The following is a 21,210-nucleotide window of genomic DNA, read 5'->3' as shown; positions in this document are numbered from 1 at the left end:
ATCTTTGATTCTTACAAAAGGAAGGACAGTCGGCTGTCCCTAAAACCCAGAGCCATGCAAAAGTCAGAACAGCATGGAGTTTAGAAGTCACACCACCTATGCACGAAGAAATCAGTAACACAAACACCACATCCAAAAAGACTAAACAAGATCCTTAAAATCCTTCATTTTTTTTACCAAATGAATTCAGCTCTTTTGAGATGGAAATGGTAGAAGACACTCTTGAGATAAGGTTTTTAGAAAATACATGTTACCTAATTTCAAAAAGGACTGAAGCATATAATTCAAGTGAGCAAAAGAATTTGGGGAGAATAGATGGATCAAAGCCAGAGAGGCCTGGAAGTACCACCTAAGCCTTGGCTGGAGGAAGTGCCAGTCTGGCTTTAAGTTTCCCAGCAGCCGAAGCAAAAAGGGAAACAATTCATGATCTCTTTCACATAAAACCCAGCAGATTAAAAAAAGAAAAAAAGACCCATTCCACAGAGAAGCAGCTTCTTTCTTTCCTGACATTTTCTTTTTTTTTTTTTTGTCTTTTTGCCATTTCTTGGGCCGCACCCACAGCATATGGAGGTTCCCAGGCTAGGGGTCGAATCGGAGTTGCAGCTGCCGGCCTACGCCAGAGCCACAGCAACGCGGGATCCGAGCCGCGTCTGCGACCTACACCACAGCTCACGGCAACGCCAGATCCTTAACCCACTGAGCGAGGCCAGGGATCGAACCCGCAACCTCATGGTTCCTAGTCGGATTCGTTAACCACTGCGCCACGACGGGAACTCCTTTTCCTGACATTTTCAATGTGCCCTTTCCTATGAATCCTCCACCAGGAGACAGTGTCTGGGATGGACAAAACCCTCCACAACATCCCTCCAGCCACACAACATTCGACTTCATATGGCGACTTCAGCAAGCATATCAGCAGCTACTGAGTTTCCCCGGCCATCAATAAAATCAGGAAACTGGAAGACACATTTTCAGTTGCCCCATCTGGCAGAAACGACCCCCCTCCACCTAGGTTCCCATGGTAACAAGCTTATATAAGGGGAAGCACAGGTCAGCCTTAGGAAGATGGAAATCAACAAAGCAGTCCCTCAAATATGCCTCCTGGCCTCACAAGTCCTGGCCAGTTGTGGCTCATTGATCCTGGGGAAATAGACACCACCACCAACTGCAAGGGACACTGCAAACCTAGCAGAAGCCACAGGGCACCATGAAGGGAATGAAACTGATCCGGATCCTTTGCTCGAAAGCCACCCAAAGACATGGCAATCCGTGAACAACTGAAGAAAAGAAACTCACAAAGGTGAGGAAGAAGGTGGCTTCGAAGAGAGGACACAAAGGTGGCTTCGAAGAGAGCCCTGCAGGAAAGTGTTGAAGCCCTCATGCGTTTATGCTAAAGTGACCTTGAGCTTGAGCTGCAAGAGTCAGGTGGGAAGTGAAGAATATGCAACCCGAAAATTTGGCAGAAAAATAAGGCCAGAGGTTTTTTGCATTCCAAGCAGTAAAATATGGCTATTGTTAAAGTCCACATTTTGTTAACTATAAATCATCTTCATAATTTTTTCATTTCTTTTTTCAAGATCTAGCCCCAGGAGTTCCCGTCGTGGCTCAGTGGTTAACAAACCCAATGAGTATCCATGAGGATGAGGGTTCGATCCCTGGCCTCGCTCAGTGGGTTAAGGATCTGGCATTGCTGTGAGCTGTGGTGTAGGTCACAGATTGCGGCTCGGATCCTGAGTTGCTGTGGCTGTGGCACAGGATGGCAGCTGTAGCTCCAATTCGACCCTACTAGCCTGGGAACCTCCATATGCCTTGGGTGCGGCCCTAAAAAGACAGAAAACAAAACAAAACAAAACAAAAGATCTAGCCCCAATTAAACATTTTCCCCACTATAATTTTCTTTTCTTTTTTTTTTTTTTTTTTTGTCTTTTTGCCATTTCTTGGGCCGCTCCCTCGGCATATGGACGTTCCCAGGCTAGGGGTCGAATCAGAGCTGTAGCCACCGGCCTACACCAGAGCCACAGCAACGCGGGATCCGAGCCGAGTCTGTGACCTACACCACAGCTCATGGCAACGCCGGATCCTTAACCCACTGAGCAAGGCCAGGGATCGAACCCGCAACCTCATGGTTCCTAGTCGGATTCATTAACCACTGCGCCACGACAGGAACTCCCCCACTATATTTTTTTTTCTTTTTGGCCACACCCATGGCATGCAGAAGAACCTGGGCCAGGGATCAAACCCACACCACAGAAGCCACCTGAGCTGCAACAGTGACAACGCTGGGTCCTTAACCTGCTGAGCCACCAGGGAACTCCTACCATTAATTTTTGATTCATTAAGTGGATTCATCTTAAGTGGCCTTTCTCAGGGAGCAATTTTTTTTTTTTAGATAATCTGGACCCCTTCTTGTAACTACTTTTGTCAACTAGGTTTAAGATCATAGGCAAAAATAAACGGGGTGATCCAAGGTAGACATTTGGCCAAATAAAACTCAAGCCTCGTACTTGCTTCGGCAGCACATATGCTAAAACTGGAACAATTTTTAGAGAAGATTAGCACGGCCCCTGTGCAAATTCATGAAGCGTTCCATATTTTTCTATAACGGAAAAAATAAAAATCATTTGAAAAAACAAAAACAAAAACTCCAGCTTCTAGAGTTCAAGCTTGTACTTAGAAATAGTTAAGTCTCCTTCAAACCCGGAAAGAGAGAATCAACTGACTCTGTTTGAAATAAAAAAAATAACCAGTAAAATCAATCTTTCTTCCCAGGGAACTATTTCCAAGAAGAACAGAAACTTCCACAAGCACTACAAAAATGTTTCAGTCCTTGTTAAAAGAGCTTAAATATTGTATTGAGTTGAACGTTGATGTGTTAATCCACTGAGTTCCTCTAGAGCTTAAGCTTATTGGTTTTAGAGGCTACTTTGTCTTTTTTTCCTTCTTTCTTTCTTTTTAGGGCCGCACGTGCAACACAGGGAAATTCTCAAGCTAGGCATAGAATCAGAGCTTCACCTGCAGGCCTACACCACAGCTCACAGCAATGCAGATCCTTAACCCACTAAGCGAGGTCAGGGATCAAACCCCCAACCTCATGAATGCTCATCAGATTTGTAACCTGCTGAGCCACAATGGGAACTCCTTAGAGGCAATTTTGTACCAGAAATAAGAGCCCTTTTAAAGAAAAGAGTCAGGTGTACAAAGACGGGATTTGCCAGCTGCCAAAATGGACAGCCAAGCTGGTTTCTGGAGCCAGCCCAGAGAAACAGGTGGAGAACGGCAGGTTCTGCCCATCTGGCCCAAGAGAAGGTTCTGCTCAGGGGCCGTTCAGCATGGAAAGGCTTCCGAGATGCAAATGCAAACAGGTGCATTCGGAAGCCCTAAACCTCGAAGTCCTTCCTGCCTTGTAAGCAGTGTAGGTCGGGTCCTTGTGACATCCTTTGTTCCAGAGCAGCAGCCAGTTCAGGAAGGCCGGTCTAGGGTGAATGACTTTCCATGCCTCACTGGCGGTGACACAGCCTGACACAGGGCTGCCCTACTTGTGAGCCGAACAGTGAAAACCAGGCGCTGAGGCCCAGAACTGCTGACTCAAGGCTCTGCGACAGACCAGAAATCCAGAACGGCTAGGCCAGAAATAGCATCCTCGAGCCTCTGCTGATAGCATAATGAGCGTAATTTCTGAGGTCAGAACGAGTGAGTGTGTGTGTGGGGGGGGGGACACGGATGTAGGCATGTCTGTGTGTGCACACGTGTGCTACCAAACGCTAAAAATATTTCCTTCTTTTCATAACCATCCCACAGGCCCTGCATGTGCCATTCCCTCGGTGGCCTGCCGAGCCCTCACTGGATGCAATGTGCTTTTAACTGTGCCTCAGGATAAGGGATTGCTTTTCCAAAATACTCAGATTTTTAGGAATCGGTTTGTCCATGGGAAGACAATCTTTCTGTGACAACAGACTGACCCGATTCCTGCCTCATCCCGCTGACCTGGAGAAATGATGCGAGAGATGTGGCCAGGTCTCCTGACAGCTTTCAGAGGCTGGTTGCTTGTAAAAGTTTGGAGCAGAGTCAGTGCAGAGTAGCATTTTTTTTTTTTTTTTTTTTTTTTTTTTTTGGCATCTCTTTAAGCCATTAACCCCAGGAGGCCTCACCATCTCTCTGCCTGGTCCTCCGTTCTCAACTCTGCCGGAGTTCCCATGCTGATTACGCTGTGTTTGTTTACAGAACAGTCATCTCTGTCTGCCTCCTTCCTCCCGGCACCCCTGGACATTAGGGGAGCCGACGGTGATGAAATGCCTCCTGTTTGTCGAGCACCACATGATATTCTTCATTAACTTCACTTATTCCTTACAGTTGCCGCCAAGAGGTGGATACTACCAGCCTCATTTTAAAGATGGGTAACCAACGACTCAGAGTGGTTAAGTAACTTATCCAAGGTCACACAGCTCATAAATGGCAGGGGCGTGTCTGATTTTATGCACTTTCCCCCTGCATCACGTCATATACAGGACGCGGCACAGAATCAACCCAAGATGTGCTGAGTGGGTGAAGGGATGGACACACGGACGAGTGGATGATGGATGAATGGATGGATGGACAGACACACAGATGGAGAACCACAAAGCAGAAGACACATGACTCGATCACTTAGACTCAGGACACTGATCACCTTCTGCTACTGACAGCATCGGGCCTGTGACTTCCTCTTTTGAGCCAAAGTATAACAGAAACTGACTCACCAACAAAGGCCACGGCAGCCAGAGGCTGGGGGCCCTGAGCCGAGCATGTTCTGGCAAGGAGCCCCTCCCCCCGCCCTACTGCCCCAAGGCCCTGTCTTTGTCCTGGCTCCTCCCTCAGTTTGGGGTCTATTTCTCCACCTGCTCCTGGAAACCCCCCTCTTTTGCACCTCCTGCTGGATCTGAGAGCTCCAAGGCCTACATTTGGTTGGGAAGAGGAATGGCCTCCTGAAATACAAAAGTCGCAAATTATAAGTGGCAGCCAACATAACACGGGGCCTAGGGCATCACTGGGCATGGAGGGGGATGGGCTCCCAGGCCTCACGCTGCCCTGACACCTTCCACACACCTGGAACTGAGCTGGGTACCTTCACTCAGGCCCTCACTGGCCCCTCAAAGCTCCGTGGCACCCCCTGCCCCTCACCCAACCCCACATCAGGACAGACTCCCTTCCACGCTGTGGAGAAGATCCAGGGGAGCCCTGCCTAGCTGTGTGCTCTCCTTCTATCTCCCCCCGAGAAAGAGGAAAAAGTCTGGGGGTTTCGTTTGTCTTTTTAGGGCTGCATCTGCAGCATATGGTGGTTCCCAGGCTAGGGGGAATTGGAGCTGCAGCTGCCAGCCTACACCACAGCCACAACGACAAGTAATCTGAGCCACGTCTGTGACCTACACCGCAGTTCACAGCAAGGCCAGATCCTTAACCCACTAAGTAAGGCCAGGGATCAAACCCACGTCCTCATGGATATTAGTCAGCGTCTTATCCCGCTAAGCCACAGTGGGAACTCCCAGAAAAAAGATTTTAAAGGCTGGGATCATGGGTCCCCTGCGCTCCACGCTCGTTCCACCCAGTCTGCCGGCCACGGCTACCGACGTGCCTTTGGAAAGAAGGGTAAGAGCTTCACTTGCTCTGCTCCCCGGGCTGAAGCCAGTCAGGTAGGGCTTCCAGACACGGCGGCCCGCAAACCCTGGGATGCTGAACATCCCCCAGACAGCTTCCAGCCATCCATGAGACTGACCGGGAGCCGGAGACCCAGGTCACATGGCCTCTGCTGTCCTGCCCGGACAGGACTGTGAGGCTTGGCAACCTAGCCACGCCCAGTCTGCCCTGCAAGAAGTGGGTCTGACAGGCGAGAGAATGAACCGTGGTTCACACAAAGGAGGAACGAGGCCGGATCAGACCCCAGTCTGCTCGGGGCACTGTTTTGTCTCCAGAGAGCATCAGAGTCAGCAACCCCAATATCTCTAAAACACAGAGGTTAACAAAATTAACCACTGAGCCGTGAGTGGGCAAATGAACTGGCTCTGGGCACAAGGATGGGCAGTATTTCCAAAGGGGTTCACGTCTCTGCCCTGTGGGGAAGAGGGTACCACCCTAGGTGCGGCCAGGGGGAAGGTCTCCCACTCCCTCTCCTGCCAGGAAAAGCTCTCAAGTCCAGGGGAAGTGCCGACAGAGAGACGGGAGCAACTGGGGGCTGCCCACGGCAGGCAGGGGCTGGGGACATCTCACCAGAAACCCCGGTGAGCCCAGGCCAACTGCTTCTCTCTGCCTCTCTCCCCCAGGCTACAGTCCAGGGCGGTGTCTGGGGCTGGGAGGTGGGAGTTGTTCTTGCTCCAACATGGACCCAGTCCCCTCTGTGCGAGAAGCTCAGCTGTATCCACCATCGCATTCCTTCCAGCTCATCCAGGTGGCCGTGGGCCAGGTTTCCAAGTGACCGATTCCTTAGGGACAGCCTCCCCCAGCAGGCAGAGTGGGACGTGAGCTCTGATGTTTGCTCAGGTTCACGTCCCCCTGGCCCATGTGTCAGCACATCAGGCTCTTTGCCACAAGCCCCCGAAGGTCCAAAACTCCGTGATCAGCTGTGGCTGCCTTGGCAAGAGTGCAGGCTTTCGACTTGCATTCCTGGAAATTCTTAACCTTCAGTCAGATTCCCTGCCTGACTTCAGCCTCTTAGCGCTCAATTCATCGCGGCAGAGCGCTCTCCAAACAGCTTCAGTGGGTCGGGGTGTCTGCTGAGCTCCAAGGCCACTCGGGGGCTGTGCTGATGGAGGAAGCTTTGCCATCTTGGGAGACAGTGTCGTCCCTCGCCCCCACCCCAGGACAAGCTTTCTGCTTCGGGCAGGGCTGGGAAGCAGAGAAATGAAGCGCTCGCTCTCCTCCCCATGGACCCTCTCAAAGTCACATCTGTTCTCCCCAAGGCTTGTGGCCTAATGATTACTGCTGGGCATGGGGGAGGGGGTGGGAGTGAGAAAACGCCTGGACAAAAGCCATTTGCACTGGAAACGTGGGATTGTGTCATCGTTTCCACAGCAGCCATCAGAAGCAGGAGGAGACAGCGAGCGGGAAGTCACCCAGCATGCTCGCAAGAACAGAACATCTGTCGATTCGGTAATAAGATGTGCCCCGGGCTTTCTGTGCTAAGACGTCAGGTCTCACTGCCCCGCTGCTCCCCTCCAAGCCCAAAGTGGGGGGAGACAAAGCCACAGCTGTCAAGGGCACTGCAGTGGCTTGTGCATGGTTTCACCGAGGGTGTGTCAGCTCCAACAAGGGCAGGCTGGCTGGAAATGGACACTGACGGAGGCCCTATCTCCAAATCATGAGACCAACAGGGGCTTCGGACTCTGGCCCAGACCTGGGGAATAGCAACGCCCATTTCAGCGAGATGAAATTTTCATCTGTGCATTTTTGAAACTTGCTTTGAAAATCTCCAAGGACCCACCAAAGGGAAAAAGACAAGATCTCTTTGGATCCTTGGATTCTGGCCACAGCCCCGTGGTAAAAAGCAGCCATGGAGAGAATGGGGTTGGCCACACCTTGAAGGCATAGCTGAAGAGGTACTTAGGGCGATGGGACCCCTTCTGTCCCTGGCCCTGTCCTGTTCTGCTGGGCCAGGACTGGCGCCTTAGGGCTTGGGGGCCCCAGCGGTCCCCAAATCACTCCTGCTCTGCCAAGCAGCTAGAGAGATCCTTTAAAAATGCAAATCTGCTCAGATCTCTCTCCTGCCTTGGGGCTTCTGGGCCCTCTTAAAATAAAGCCCTAGGAGCCAATGGGCCAACAGCCAAAGCTGGAATAATTTGAGTAACCAAATAAATAAAGCCGTATTGTTATTATAACCAAAGTATAAAATAGATATCCAGGAGTCCACATGGATTTTATATATCTTTATGGCATGACTGAATAAATTAATAAATGGGGCAGAAGAGACAAATCTCCCATGCAGAGGAATTCCAAAGCATTTATGTAGATATTCCCCCTAAAAGAGGGGGTACACGCCTCCTCCTCCTTGGAGGTGTGCCCATAGGGACTTCCTTCCAAGGAAGACAATATGGAAAAGGGGTAAAGAGAGGAACTTGACATTAGAGAAACCTGACAGACACGACCTCAGCAGAGTGGTCAAGGTCAACGCACAGTCATAAACCACGTTGATAGGAGGTGCCCTTGAGAAGATGTGATGAAAATGGTACTTCTTTCCCAAACCCATAACGCTGCTCTAATCAGGAGAAAAACATCAGACAAATCCCAGCTAAGGGGCATTCTACGAAACACCTGACCAGTGTTCCTCAGAACTGCCAAGGTCATTGAGAACAAGAAAGTCTGAGAAACGGTCAGAGCCAAGATGAGCCTAAGGAGACATGGAGACTAAATGCCATGTGGTATCTTGGATGGGGTCCTGGAATAGAAAAAGGACATTAGGGAAAAAATAAGGAAGTCAGAATAAACTATGGACTTTGGTTAATAATAATGTGCCAAGATATAGAGAACAGACTTATGGTTGCCAAGGGGGGTGGAGAGGGAAGGACTGGGAGTTTAGGGTTAGCTGATGCAAACTATTATACACAGAATAGAAAACAATAAGGTCTTACCGTACAGCACAGGGAACTATAGTCAATATCCTGCGATAAACCAAAATGGAAAAGAGTATTTTAAAAGAATGTGTATGTAGTGTACACACACACACACACACACACACACATACATATATACACATATATATGCATACACATTCCTCTTTAATACATGCATAACATAAGCTTTTTTTTTTTTGTCTTTTTGTCTTTCAGGGCCTCACCCACAGCATATGGAGGTTCCCAGGCTAGGGGTCCAGTTGGAACTGTAGCCGCCAGCCTACACCAGAACCACAGCAATGCAGGATCTGAGCCATGTCTGCGACCTACACCACAGCTCACGGCAACGCCGGATCCTTAACCCACTGAGCGAGGCCAGGGATCAAGTCCAAGTCTTTATGGATGCTATAGCCGGGTTCGCTAACCTGTGAGCCACAATGGGAACTCCTGTATATTTTTAATATGCATGCATAAATGAATCACTTTGCTATACAACACAAATTAACACAGCCCTGGAAATCAACTATAGTTCAATGAAAATAACACATCATGCCTGTCATGGCTCAGCGGAAACAAATCTGACTAGTATCCATGAGGATGCAGGTTCAATCCTTGGCTTTGCTCAGTGGGTTAAGGATCCCTCGTTGCTGTGGCTGTGGCTGTGGCCGGCGGCAACAGCTCCGATTGGACCCCTAGCCTGGGAACCTCCATATGCCGCGGGTGAGGCCCTAAAAAGACAAACAAAAACAAAAAATAAGGCATCAGTATTGAGTACTGGTTCATTAATTGTACCAAACAAACCATGCCATTGTTAAAATGTTAGCAACCACTTGCTTGGGTAAATGAGAACGCCCTATGCTATGGTCTCGATTTTTGGATAAATCTAAAACTGTCCTTAAAAGAAATCTAGTAATTGAAAAAAATTCTTCCAAGGGAAAAACATAATGCCCCCAACATGAACCAAGGTGTGCCAGCCCCTCTCCCTCCTCTTCAGGCTCGACCTCAACGGGGGACCTCTTCCGTCTGCTCCCTTCTCTTTGCTCAGGGTTTCTGCACACACTGTCCCTTCCCCTGCCCCTGTGTAGTCAAGCCCATTCAGCCTGCAGCTCTCAGCTTAGAAGTCACTTCCCCCGGAGAGGCCCTCCCCAGCCACCTGGACTGAGGAAGGTTCCAGGTTCCACGCACGCACCGCACCTGTCTTGCATCCCAGTCAAGACCGCTCACTCCAGGTCTGTCTTCTCCAATGGGCTGTAAAAGCCACAGAGGCGGTGCCTGTCTATGACACAGTGTCTGGTCCAGACAACCTCACGTTCATGCTGCTGAATGCTTAGAGGCGTAAATGAACAAGATTCAGAAGCAACCCAAGCAGAGTTGGCTCCACGGAACAAAGCCTGCATGCACTCTGTGTGAGAAGTTTTAAACTCAGAGCCCAGGTGACCTGGGCAGATGGGTAGCACACACATCTGCTGGTGCCAGGGTGCACCAGGGAAGCCCTCTGATCCCTAGATGTCGCATCAGAGAAAGGTCTAGATGGCAGGTTTTTTGTTTGCTTTTGTTTTGGGGTTGTGTGTGTGTGTGTGTGTGTGTGTGTGATTTCATCGTCTTCAGCCTTCGGATAAGCTTGGTTCTTTCTCTTTTTTTAACAAAAATTGAGATATAACTTACAGACAGTGTGATGTATCTTTTTCAGATACAGAGTTCCAAGAACTTTGACACATGCAGTTATGTGTCAAATTTCACCACAACCGTGAAGACACAGGGCATTTCCATCACCCCCCAGAAGATACTCCAGAGCCTTCTGTCATCGGTTCCAGATCCCAACTCTCAGCCCAGGCACCCACTGACATGGTTTCAATTCCTTACAGCTTTGCCTATTCCAGAATATCTGATAAGTGCACTCACGTAGCATGGAGCCTTTTGAGTCTGACCTTTCTCACTTAGCATAATGCACTTAAGATTTATCTATTTTGTTGCATGAATCCATAGTTTCTTCCTTTTTCTTGCTGAGCTAACAATCTCTAAAATGGATACATCACAATTTGCTTATTCACTCACACAGTTGATGGATATCTTGGGTTGTTTTAATTTTGGGGTGGGTATGAATAAAGCGGCCGTAAACATACAAGTTTTTAGGTAGATATGGATTTTCCTTTTTCATGGATAAACACCTGAAAGTGGCTTTTCTAGGTCATATGGTAGATGTATATTTACCTCTATAAGAAACTAAAGGGCAGAATACTTAAGAAGAGTCATTTTATTTCTTTCGTCAGCACGTTTTTATTAAGCACCTACTATGTCCAAGGCAAACCAAGGGCATCTCCCCAATACCCACAAATGAATGCTCTTGGCTCCCAACGGCTCCTATGATCTTGCCACCAGAAAGCAAAGCTCCCATCCATTTCCACCCCCAGCCCAAGGCCAGTAGTAATAAATAAGGCACAGCCCCAGAACCTCTAAGGGGGTGGAAGGTTCCAGATCTGCCCTGAGGGGCTGAGGGACTGCAGACAGAGCATCCCCCCCCCACACACACCCCACCAGGATTCAGGACCAACAAGGTGGCAGGTAGGTCTCTCAGGAGCTCATGGGCAGGAAAGAGCTTCCGCTCTGCGGAGCACTGTCCAGGTGAGAGGGACTCCAATCCAGCTCCACCCCCACCTCCTCACACCTGGACACAATGGGCTTCCTCTCCCCCAAGCCCTCTAGTGCTTCTGGAAACTGGTTTGGCAGGTGATCACTAATGCACTGGCCATCCCTACAGTCTCACCCTCTTCCTCGGCTGAGCTTTTGGTACCTGGATGCACGACCACCCCCCCCAATAACAAGACTCTCTGAGGCCACAGGCTTTCTGTTCTCAAAACACCCGCGGGTATTTAGCCCTCCAAGCAAAGACTGTTGGAGAACGCGCTTTGGAGAACTTCACAGCTAGGCAGAATAATTTCTAATCCGAACTAACTATTTGCACAGAAACAGGAGTTTTGAACCCTGGCTATAGTGGTCAGTTTTACGTGTCAGTTTGGCTCGGCCATTGTACTCAGAAATTTCATCAGTTTGGATGTTGCTGTGAAGGTATTTTTTTAGGTGAGAGTAACATTTAAGTCAGCAGACTTTGAGTAAAGCAGATCAGCCTCCATTATGTGGGTGGGCCTCGTCCAATCAGGTGAAGGCATTAAGTAAGAAAGACTGAGGTCCCCCAAGGAAGAGGGCTCTCTGCCAGCAGACAGCCTTTGGACTCGAGGTGCAACATCAGTTCTTCCCTGGGTCTCCCATCTGTTGGCCGGCCTTTGAAAATTTTGGATTTGCCAGTTTCCACATGTGCATGTGCCAACTGCTTAAAATAAATTTCTCTCTAAACGGGCAGACCTCGGAGGTATTAGAGGTTTGGTTCCAGACCACAACAATGATGCGAACTTAACAATGAGCTGAGTCACACAAATTTTTGGTTTCCCAATGCATGTATCGGTTATTTTTCCACGATACTTTAGTCTATTAAGTGTGCAATAGTATTGCCTAAAAACAGTACCTCTCAATTAAAAAATACTTTGTTGCTAAAAATGCTGGTCATTATCATCTGAGCCTTCTGTGAGTCATAATCTTTCCACAATAGTAACATCAAAGATCACTGATCACAGGTCACCATAACAAATAAAATAAGGAGAAAGTCTGAAATATCGCGAGCATTACCAAAACGTGACAGAGAGACACAAAGTGAGCGAATGCTGTTGGAAAGATGGCACCAACAGACTTGTTCAGGGTTGCCACAAACCTCCAATTTATAAAAGACGCAGTATCTGTGCAATAAAACGAGTCATGCCTGTCTATGTGCATATATGCTGTTGGTTCTGTTTGTCTGGAGAACACTGACTAATACACGAATAATACTCACAAGGCGTCCCCACTGTTACATGGAGAGTTTGCTAGCAAGGCTAAAGTTCAGAGCAACTAAGGCCAAACGATCAGACCCACAGCTTCACGGGTCCAAAATGCCACCGTCTTCTGGCCACCATCCTTAAACACAGCCCTCCGCCAGGGCCTAAGGAGCAGAAACCACCAGGCCCCTCCTCTCTGGGCAGCAGCTGTGGAGGGAAAGCTTCATACAGTACCTGCTTAAGTCCTTGGCCAGACCCTGGCAGGAGGGAGCGGAAGCATCTACTCCATCACCAGCTGGGGCGGGAGGCACGGATGCATGTTCTGAGGCCGGGGGGGTGGGAGCCACACGGGCAGCGGCTGGGGAGGTGCTGGGGACACAAAGGAAGAATTATTCCCAGTGGAACTGGGCTTGTTAATGGCACATTCATCAGGCCCCATTACCCTCCCCCAACCCAGCCACACACATGGAGGGGGCTATTTAAAGACCCAGCACACTGCTATCCCGGGCTCCCCACCAGGTTCCCCAGGCCTCTGCTGAGACCCTGTGGGGGCGCACCCTTCAAGGCAGCAGCCTCTGGGCCAGGCAATGAATTCCTCCCTCCTTAGGCTGCAGCAGAACCCAGGGTTTCTGTGACGGAGGCAGCTCGCATGCTCAGAACACTCTGAGTTATCTTGTTTAAGTTTTGTCTGGGGGAAGGGACTTTTATACAATTATTTCTAATTGTTTTTTAAGGGCAGTGAACTCTGTGAGTTGAAAATTATACTACAACTTTGCAAACTCTCCAGGATTTGCCTCTTAAGTTCTGAGGCTAACAAGACATGGAAACAACTTAAGGGACCATCAACAGATCAATGCATGAAGATGTGGTATGTATATACAATGGAATATTAAGGAGGCACGAAAAAGAATGAAAAATGCCATTTACAAGCAACACGGATGGACCTAGAGATTGTCATACTGATAAGTCAGACAAAGATGGACAAATGTCATATGATATCACTTATATGTGGAATCTAAAATATGACGCAAATGAACTTATCTATGAAACAGAAACAGACTCACTGGCTGCCAGTGGTGGGGGGTGGGGGGTGTGGAGTGATGGATTGGAGTTTGAGATTAGCAGACAAAACTTGTTATATATAGAATATGGATAAGCAACAAGATCCTACTGTGTAGCACAGGGAACTATATTCAACATCCTGTGATAAATCATAATGGAAAAGAATATGAAAAAGAGTGCACATATAGGTACAACTGAATCACTTTGCAGTTCCGCAGAAATTAACACAACATTGTAAATCAATTATACTTCAATAAGTTTTTTTCTTTTTTTGGCCGCACCCATGGCACATGGAAGTTCTTGGGCTGGGGATCAAATCCGAGCTGCAACTGCAACCTATGCCACAGCTGTGGCAATGCCAGATCCTTAACCCTCTGCACCACAACGGGAACTCCCTCAATAAAATAAATTTAAAAAGAAAAAAACAAACCTGAGGCTGAGAAAATCAAAATGAGGAGGCTGATGGGTATCAAGGAACCTGATCCAGGGATGTGCTGGGATCCCTTTTCCCTAGCAAAGTTTTTCTATAGCAGAGCGTGTCCCTGTTCAGTGGGCGAGTGCCCCCTGCTGGACAGCCTGGGAAACACGGGGAGCGCCAGATGCTCCCAGTGGGAGGGAAGGTGGGAAGGACAGCCACCAGCAAACACACCCGCAGAGCCAAAAGTCACCAGGCTTAGAGCTCAGAAGAGGTTCAAAGAGACTAGCGATGCTGTCCACGGACTTTCAGGATGGGTTAGCCCTCCCAGCCTCTCCAGCTGTCCACACTGCCATTGGTGGAGGGGTGACTCGGCACTAAGAACATGAAACCTGGCTGGAGGTGGATGCTGGGGTTAGAAGTTTCACAGCCTAGAGGTGGAGACCCATTCCTTCCCCATGGGAGTGAGCACCCCAGGATGCTTCCACACTGCAGGGGTGCAGGTGTCAGCAGTGCTCTGCTAATCTCCGTCTCCTGGCCTGGAGGGCAGCTGCCGTGGCCCCCACACCCAGTACAGAGAAGGAATCCTCAGTCTGGCCCCACATCCCCAATGCAGCTCTGGGCCAGTCATGCAGGGCCGGGCCTCGGCCTCACTTCACTCCCACCGCCCTCCCCGCACCAGGCCAGCAATTCCTTAGCTCCGGGTCCTGGCTTGGTCTTCATCAAGAGCAACAAAAACAGCAGAAGCTCACCCCTGCTGGGGCCTGGTCCTCCTGGGAGCTTTTCCTGGGTACCCGGTCCTGTGTTAAATGCTTTACACACATGACCTCAGGTAACCCCCAATCAAAGGCCATCGTCCTCACTCTACAGAGACCCAAGGCTCAGGGACATGAGGTCACTTGCCCAAGGTCACGGAGCAAGTAGGTGGTGCAGCCAAGATAGGAACCCAGGCTCTGAATCCTTAACCACATCCATGTGCACTCTCTCGGGGACTCCCTAGTACACACCTGGAGCCCCCACCGCCTCCTCATCAGGACCTCAAAGACCACTAGGGAGACTGACCTGTGAGCTCCCTGAGGGCAGGGGTATATCTGTCGGCTTCACCCCAGCATCCCAGTATCTAGTCAGGCCACCCACAGTGGGCACTCAAACAGGCAGAGGGGGAGCCAGGGTGCCCCAACTGGCTATGGCCAAACCGGGCGTCAGGAGTGAAAAACAGAGCTGAAACCTATATGACCTGCTCCCCCGGGGTCCCTGGAAACAAGAAGAAAAACAGCCCAAAGAGTAATGACCCCAGGTAAGCCCTGAGCAAGGCCGATCCGCTCGTGAACAGAAAGTACAATGAGTGTGTGGACAGAACTGGCAGGAGCGCAGAGTGGGTTCACACGACCCCTCAGTCGTTCAAATGGTTGTTTGTCACACCTTGGACAGTGGCTGAAATCATTCACTTTGTAAAGGAAAGACTCAAATGAATACTGCAAACTACTGGGGGCTTGTAAGCTCTTGAAGAAAACCATCTTCATACTCTTGAAACCTACGTGTGTTCATCTTCTTAAGCGGTGAACTTACAAACTCAAAGTATGAGTCCAACATGGCCTTTCCAAAGAAATTACACTGGCAGTACCTCTTCCTCTGCACACCCCCCGAAGATTGGATTTAATTGAATGCAAGCTTCAGAAAGGTGACAGTTTGTGATGCTATGCTTTTTTTTTTTTTTTTTTTTGGCTTTTTAGGGCCTCACTCGAGGCATGCGAAAGTTCCCAGGCTAGGAGTCGAATTGGAGCTACAGCTGCTGGCCTGCACCACAGCCACAGCAACGCCAGACTCGAGCTGCATCCACTACTGACACCGCCGCTTGCGGCAATGCTGGATCTTTAACCCACGGAGTGAGGCCAGGGATCAAACTGCATCCTCATGGATACGCGTCGGATTCTTAACCCACTGAGCCCCAACGGGAACTCCTGGTTCTGCGCTTAAGGGAACTCTAAGTGCAGAGAAAGGCCCTGTCTTTGAAAACCCTGGCAGAGGGGAAGATCTATGGCCTCAGAACAAGGCCAAGGCCAAGGCCAAGTCCACAGGATGAAGCACAGTGACAGTGACACTGTGATGACGAGGCCCTGAGGCAGGCCACCCCTGAGAAGGCCCTGGGGTCCCCCAGCTCTTCAGCTTGGCGTCCAGGGTGCCACCTCCCCCCACCCCTCACTCACTCGGCGCCCAGACCACCGAGGTCACACCCTCCCTGCGCAACGCTGGCCGGCTGCCATCTGCCAAAGGCACCAAACAAGTGACTCAACAGCTCTTTTAGGAATGCCCCTCCCTGCTGGCCCCCAGCCTGCTGTTGGCCCAAGCCCAGTGGCAGGAGGTCAGGCCCTAACAAGGAAAGGCTCAGTGACTCAGGACACACAGGCACCTCGGGACACCTCCTCTTCCCTCCTAACCCTCCTCCTCCCGCAAGTTTCTCCCCAGCACCAGCCAGCCAGGCCCTGGACCGGAAGTTGAGAGGGTCTCGGCCTCTGCTGGTTCTCTCACCCTGCACCCACCATGGCCCCTTGGTGCTGAGTCACCTCCCTTGTCCTTCCGGAACCTGGCCTCTTTGTCCTGCTGGTCCAGGCCCGCAGCCTCGCTGAGCAGGCCTCCCACACCTCCAGCCCCCACAGACACCAGGACGTCCCATGTCGAGTTCTGATCGGGTCCTTTCCTTCCACTTTCCACACCTGACACCTTAAGCGTGCAGGTGAAACTCCTGGGCCTCGCAGGTCGGGGCTCCTGCAGCCTGTCTCTGTCCCCTCCCAGGTCTGTCCTTCCGCCGTCCTCTGCTCCTGTGTACAAGCCAGTCTCCAGGTGCTCCTGGCACTTTCTCGCCTCTGTGTCTTTGCTCAAGCAGACCCCGCCCCTGAATCCCTGCCCGCCTCTCTCGACCCCCCTCCTAATCCACCCCATAGTCATCCTGCAGCGTCACCCAAACAAGGAAGCCCCCACCCCACCCCAGCAGGGATATCGATGCCCACCCTGCACTGCCAGGCTGGGCCGGGCCTGACTTCCGTGTGCCCTGCTGTTTCTGCTAACGTGTCCTCGTCTCCTAGAATCTCAGCCACTGTGGTCTCTCAGCCCCTCAGCACAGCACCTGGCGCATAACTAGTGCTCTGCACCCAGCAGCTCCTCCCCTCCCGCCTCTGGCCTCCCAGGCATGTAGGTCACCAACAGCAGGACAACTGTCCTATCTTCTTGGAAGAGTCCAACCATCTGAGGCAGGACCAGCATCTTAAGCTGCAGGCCGAATGGAATGCAAATGAAAGCAAAGTGAAAACTCAGGGTCCCGCATTCCAAAAGTATTAAGAATTTAAAGAAGGTGACAGCAGAGATCTGAGCCAAGCACAGGGCCTTTCTGAGCCCGGGGCCCTGGCGACTGCCCATGAAGCCAGCCCCGGTTCCGGACCAGAAGGGAAGCTTATACAGGGTCCCTTCAAGGCCCGCTGGGCTGCCCGAGGGCCACGCTGCTGGAGCAGAGAGGAGGAGCAGGTAACCAGGTGGCCCCCCTCTGCCGGCTCCTGTCCACTCAAGTCTCACATGAGCAGCAGGGACCCATCTTTAAGATGCCATCCTTGGGGAGCCGGGCCCTTCCCGAAGCCCAGTATCACTCTCAGCCCTCAGCAGCACCTCACGGGCAGATGCCAAGCTCAGCATAGAGGGCAAAGCACTGAGAGGGGTCCACGGCTACCTTCTCGGTTGCTTCTGCAAGTCACGTACCTTCACTTGCCCTTGATCTTCGCCTCCGTCAAATGGGCCGAGTAGAGCTGCGAAGGCCCTTCTAGAGATAAAAGTCCACCATCCATTTTCCCGTTTAAGGAATTAACCGATGTTTCCCAAGCCTTATTGGAATAACAAGGAAGCTGAATTCAAATTCATGCAGTGTTTATATTTTTGGAGGACGAAGGAAATGCTGATTTAATTTAAACCTGTTCTTTCCCCCCCCCCGCCCCCCAAAAGGGAAGAGCTGACAGAAATGGCAGCAGACAGAATGGCATATTGATCAGGCATTCTTTCCTGTGAGGCCCAGCTGGACAAGACCTCTGACTCCTTCTCAACACTGGCCCCTGGGGAACCATGACGAATGGGTCAGAGTTTCCCGGGCCTGATTCATTACCTCATCCAGGTCCTCACTAATAACTGGTCCCACTAACCACTTGGATGCGGGCTCCACCCGCACAGGCCCCAAGGGACACAGAGCACGCTGCCTCAGGGCTTGCGTTCAGCCCAACAGTCCTGCAAGCCCAGCTGTAGTGAGATGTCGTCACCAACGGCTGTCTTATGACCCCCCCTGTTCGGAGCTCTTGAGTCCTTCTTGGCAGCTCCCCCACTGAACTGATAGCAGATTTCATTTCGGAGATCAGCTGGAGCTGCCAAACTAAGCCCTCATCCAAGGACAAACACCAGAATGACCCTGGCTGTCACGGGAGGGTGATAACGGCCCCCCAGAAACAAGCTGAACATCTCACGTCCTGTCGGGCCAGATGGGCGACAGCATCTTATCTCCCGTGTCGCACCACCATCTGGAAGGTATTAGCACGAGCGCCTGCCTCACGGGCCCCTTGATTTTTTTCTTCTCGAATCCTCAAGTGAACATGATCCCGTAACAGGCAAGAGCTAAGGCTGAAGACTCAGCTCAGATTGAAAGAGGGATGCAAGCTACAGAAAGAAAAGCGCTTTGAAATTGCTGGTTTGGAGAGCCAAGCTCTGTCGATAAGAGCATCAGACGACGGGACCAGCAGAGGCGTGGGGTCTGATAAGACGGGTCTCAGAGATGGGACTGCCCTTCCCCAAGTCTCAGCAGCTGAGAAGCAACAAAGCCAGGATCAGAAGGTGCCCAGAGAGGCTTGCAAGGTGGCTGGAAACTCCAAGGCCGGTACATGGTGCAATCTCTAGGCTCCAGCAAGATCCTCCAGCCTGTGAACAGCAGCCCACGTGAAAGCGTAAACAGCCCCGACACGCCACTGACCTCCGGGTGTCCCGTCAGCAGCTGGCCCCTCGCAATTACCCTGAGCTGGCCTGTCGGATCCTCCCCGGCACATCCGTACCCTTTTCACCGGGTGAGTCTGTGCTCGGAGGAGAGAAATTACTTTTAGGCTTGGCCAAAGCAAAACTTAATCAGGAAAGAAAATAAGACCTCGAGGAAAAGTTGTAAATAGCATCCCAAAATTACGCAAGAGGCTTTGATCTGGACTAGAGCACCCGGGAGGTTAAGTCGCCGTCATTCCCAGTTCCTTGTGTCCCCTCCGCAGGTGGAAGGTTCTTTGTGCACCTTGACGGGCCCAGGTTGCAGAGGATGCAGAGATGGAGCTACAGAGCTCAAAAGGAAACTGATCTCAGACAGCCAAGATTTAACTACTGATGCCAAAAGTCAAAAATCTATCTACCCAGATAAAATAGCTCAAGAACCATGAAAAAACAAAGAAAAAATCCTGGGCTACTTTAAACCACATGGGCCCTAAAAAGCAAAAAAAAAAAAAATTTTTTTTTTTAAAAAGGGGGCGTTCCCATCATGGCACAGTGGAAACAAATCCGACTAGGAACCATGAGGTTGCAGGTTCGATCCCTGGCCTCGATCAGTGGGTTAACGATCCGGCGTTGCCGTGAGCTGTGGTGTAGGCCGGCGGCTACAGCTCTCTTTTGACCCCTAGCCTGGGAACTTCCATATGCCACAGGTGTGGCTCCAAAAAGACAAAAGACAAAAAAAAAAAAACACATGAAACTGTCAATACTGTGACAACTGCCAATGTGCTGAGTCACCTGCTTCAACCTAAGAGTAGCCAGCTGGACACTGGCAACCCAAAGGTTCTGAGCAAATACACAGGCACAGTCCAACGGACTCAGCCTGAAAGGTACTGGTTACGTAAATTCATTTCCTGATCATGTACCTTTTAAATTGTACAAAGGAATTCTGTTATTCAGTGAAGATTTTTAGGTGAATCCTTTTCTAAATTTAAAAAATAAGGAGTTCCCTGGTGGCTCAGCGGGTTAAGGATCCAGCATTGTCACTGCTGTGGCTTGGGCTGATGCCACAGTGCAGGTTCGATCCCTGGCCTGGGAACTTCTGCATGTCTTGGGCAAGGCCAAGAAATAATAATAATACTCCACTTTATCTCTTTTGCAGCTGCACCCACGGTCTATGGAAGTTCCTGGGCCAGAGATCAAATCCGAGCTGGAGCTGCAACCTACGCCACAGCTGCAGCAACACTGGATCCTTGACCCACTGAGTGCTTTGGGCCGGGATGCAACTGGTGCCTCCGCAGAGACAAGACGCTGCGCCACAGAAGGAGCTCCCTATCATTCAGTTTTCAACAAGGTGCTTGCTTAAATAAGGGTTCAGCTAACCTTTCCATAGTCGAACCCATCCATAGCTGAAAGACAGAAAAACCTTACTGTGCAAACAGATGAAACCCAAATAAAGCGCATGATTTGGAGCAAGAGGAAAAACAGAAGCTGTAAGTCACTATGAGTTCCCTGTGCTTTCACTTTGGAAAAGTCTGACACTGTTTTCTGAACTTGGTGACACCAGGGAGGCTACTACCATCCCCCCTCCTGGCCCCGTTGTCCGAGGGCAGAGATCAGACACTTCAGCCACCAGCTGCTGGGTCAGGTGTTTCCTACCCTGAGGAGCTGTTAACAGCCAGACGGGTGAGGGGAAAAGCATCTGGATCCTGTCTAACCCAGTGGTCCTCCAAGTGCGGACCCCAGACCAGCAGGAGCACCTGGGAACTTGTTGAGGACGCACCTCCTGAATCAGGCACTCTGGGGATGGAGCAGCAATCCGTGTCGTGACCGGGCTACTTTGAGGCATGTTAACATCTGGACCCCACGGACAGAGTCAGGTGAAGAGTTTCCCAGCTGTGTCCACAGGATTGCTTCAGGGCTAGAGGGGCCCCCTCTGCTTGGACTCTTGATTGTGGAAAAGCACAGGAGGCTCCCAGATGAAACCAGGGTGCCCTGTTTTGCTCTGTTCAACTAGTGGTAGTACAGCTGGACGGTTTCAATTGAGAAATAACTCTGCTGCTTTATTTTTAAAAAACAGAAAATATTGGAGTTACTGTTGTGGCTCAGCGGGTTAAGAACTGACTAATCTCCATGAGGATGCAGATTGGATTCCTGGCTTCGCTCTGTGGTTAAAGGATCCCTCATTGCTGCAAGCTGAGGCACAGGTGGCAGATGCAGCTCAGATCTGGCGTTGCTATGGCGTGGCACAGGCCAGCAGCTGTAGCTCCAATTCGACCCCTAGCCTGGGAACTTCCATATG

At 50.6% G+C, this 21,210-nt stretch overlaps 1 protein-coding gene and 1 pseudogene across 46 annotated transcripts in view; one reads left to right on the top strand and one right to left on the bottom strand.

The window, feature by feature from the left end:
• Nucleotides 1-21,210, bottom strand: part of TACC2 (transforming acidic coiled-coil containing protein 2) — a 227,829-nt gene that overhangs the window by 87,042 nt on the left and 119,577 nt on the right. For all 46 annotated transcript variants that reach the window (XM_084992596.1, XM_084992601.1, XM_084992605.1 and 43 more), the window contains one exon: nt 12,677-12,811. In XM_084992596.1, coding sequence (XP_084848722.1) covers nt 12,677-12,811 — 135 coding nt within the window. The remainder of the gene's footprint in view (nt 1-12,676; nt 12,812-21,210) is intronic.
• LOC146397113 (U6 spliceosomal RNA) lies at nt 2,501-2,596 on the top strand (annotated as a pseudogene).

This window comes from Sus scrofa, chromosome 14, assembly GCF_054392235.1.
Source record: "Sus scrofa isolate SSC_HxYL_T2T_F1_AM1 chromosome 14, Sscrofa_HxYL_maternal_Yorkshire_Landrace_v2.0, whole genome shotgun sequence".
Taxonomy (NCBI): domain Eukaryota; kingdom Metazoa; phylum Chordata; class Mammalia; order Artiodactyla; family Suidae; genus Sus; species Sus scrofa.
Note: the sequence above shows the minus strand (reverse complement) of the source record. Positions and strands in the feature narration are given on the sequence as shown.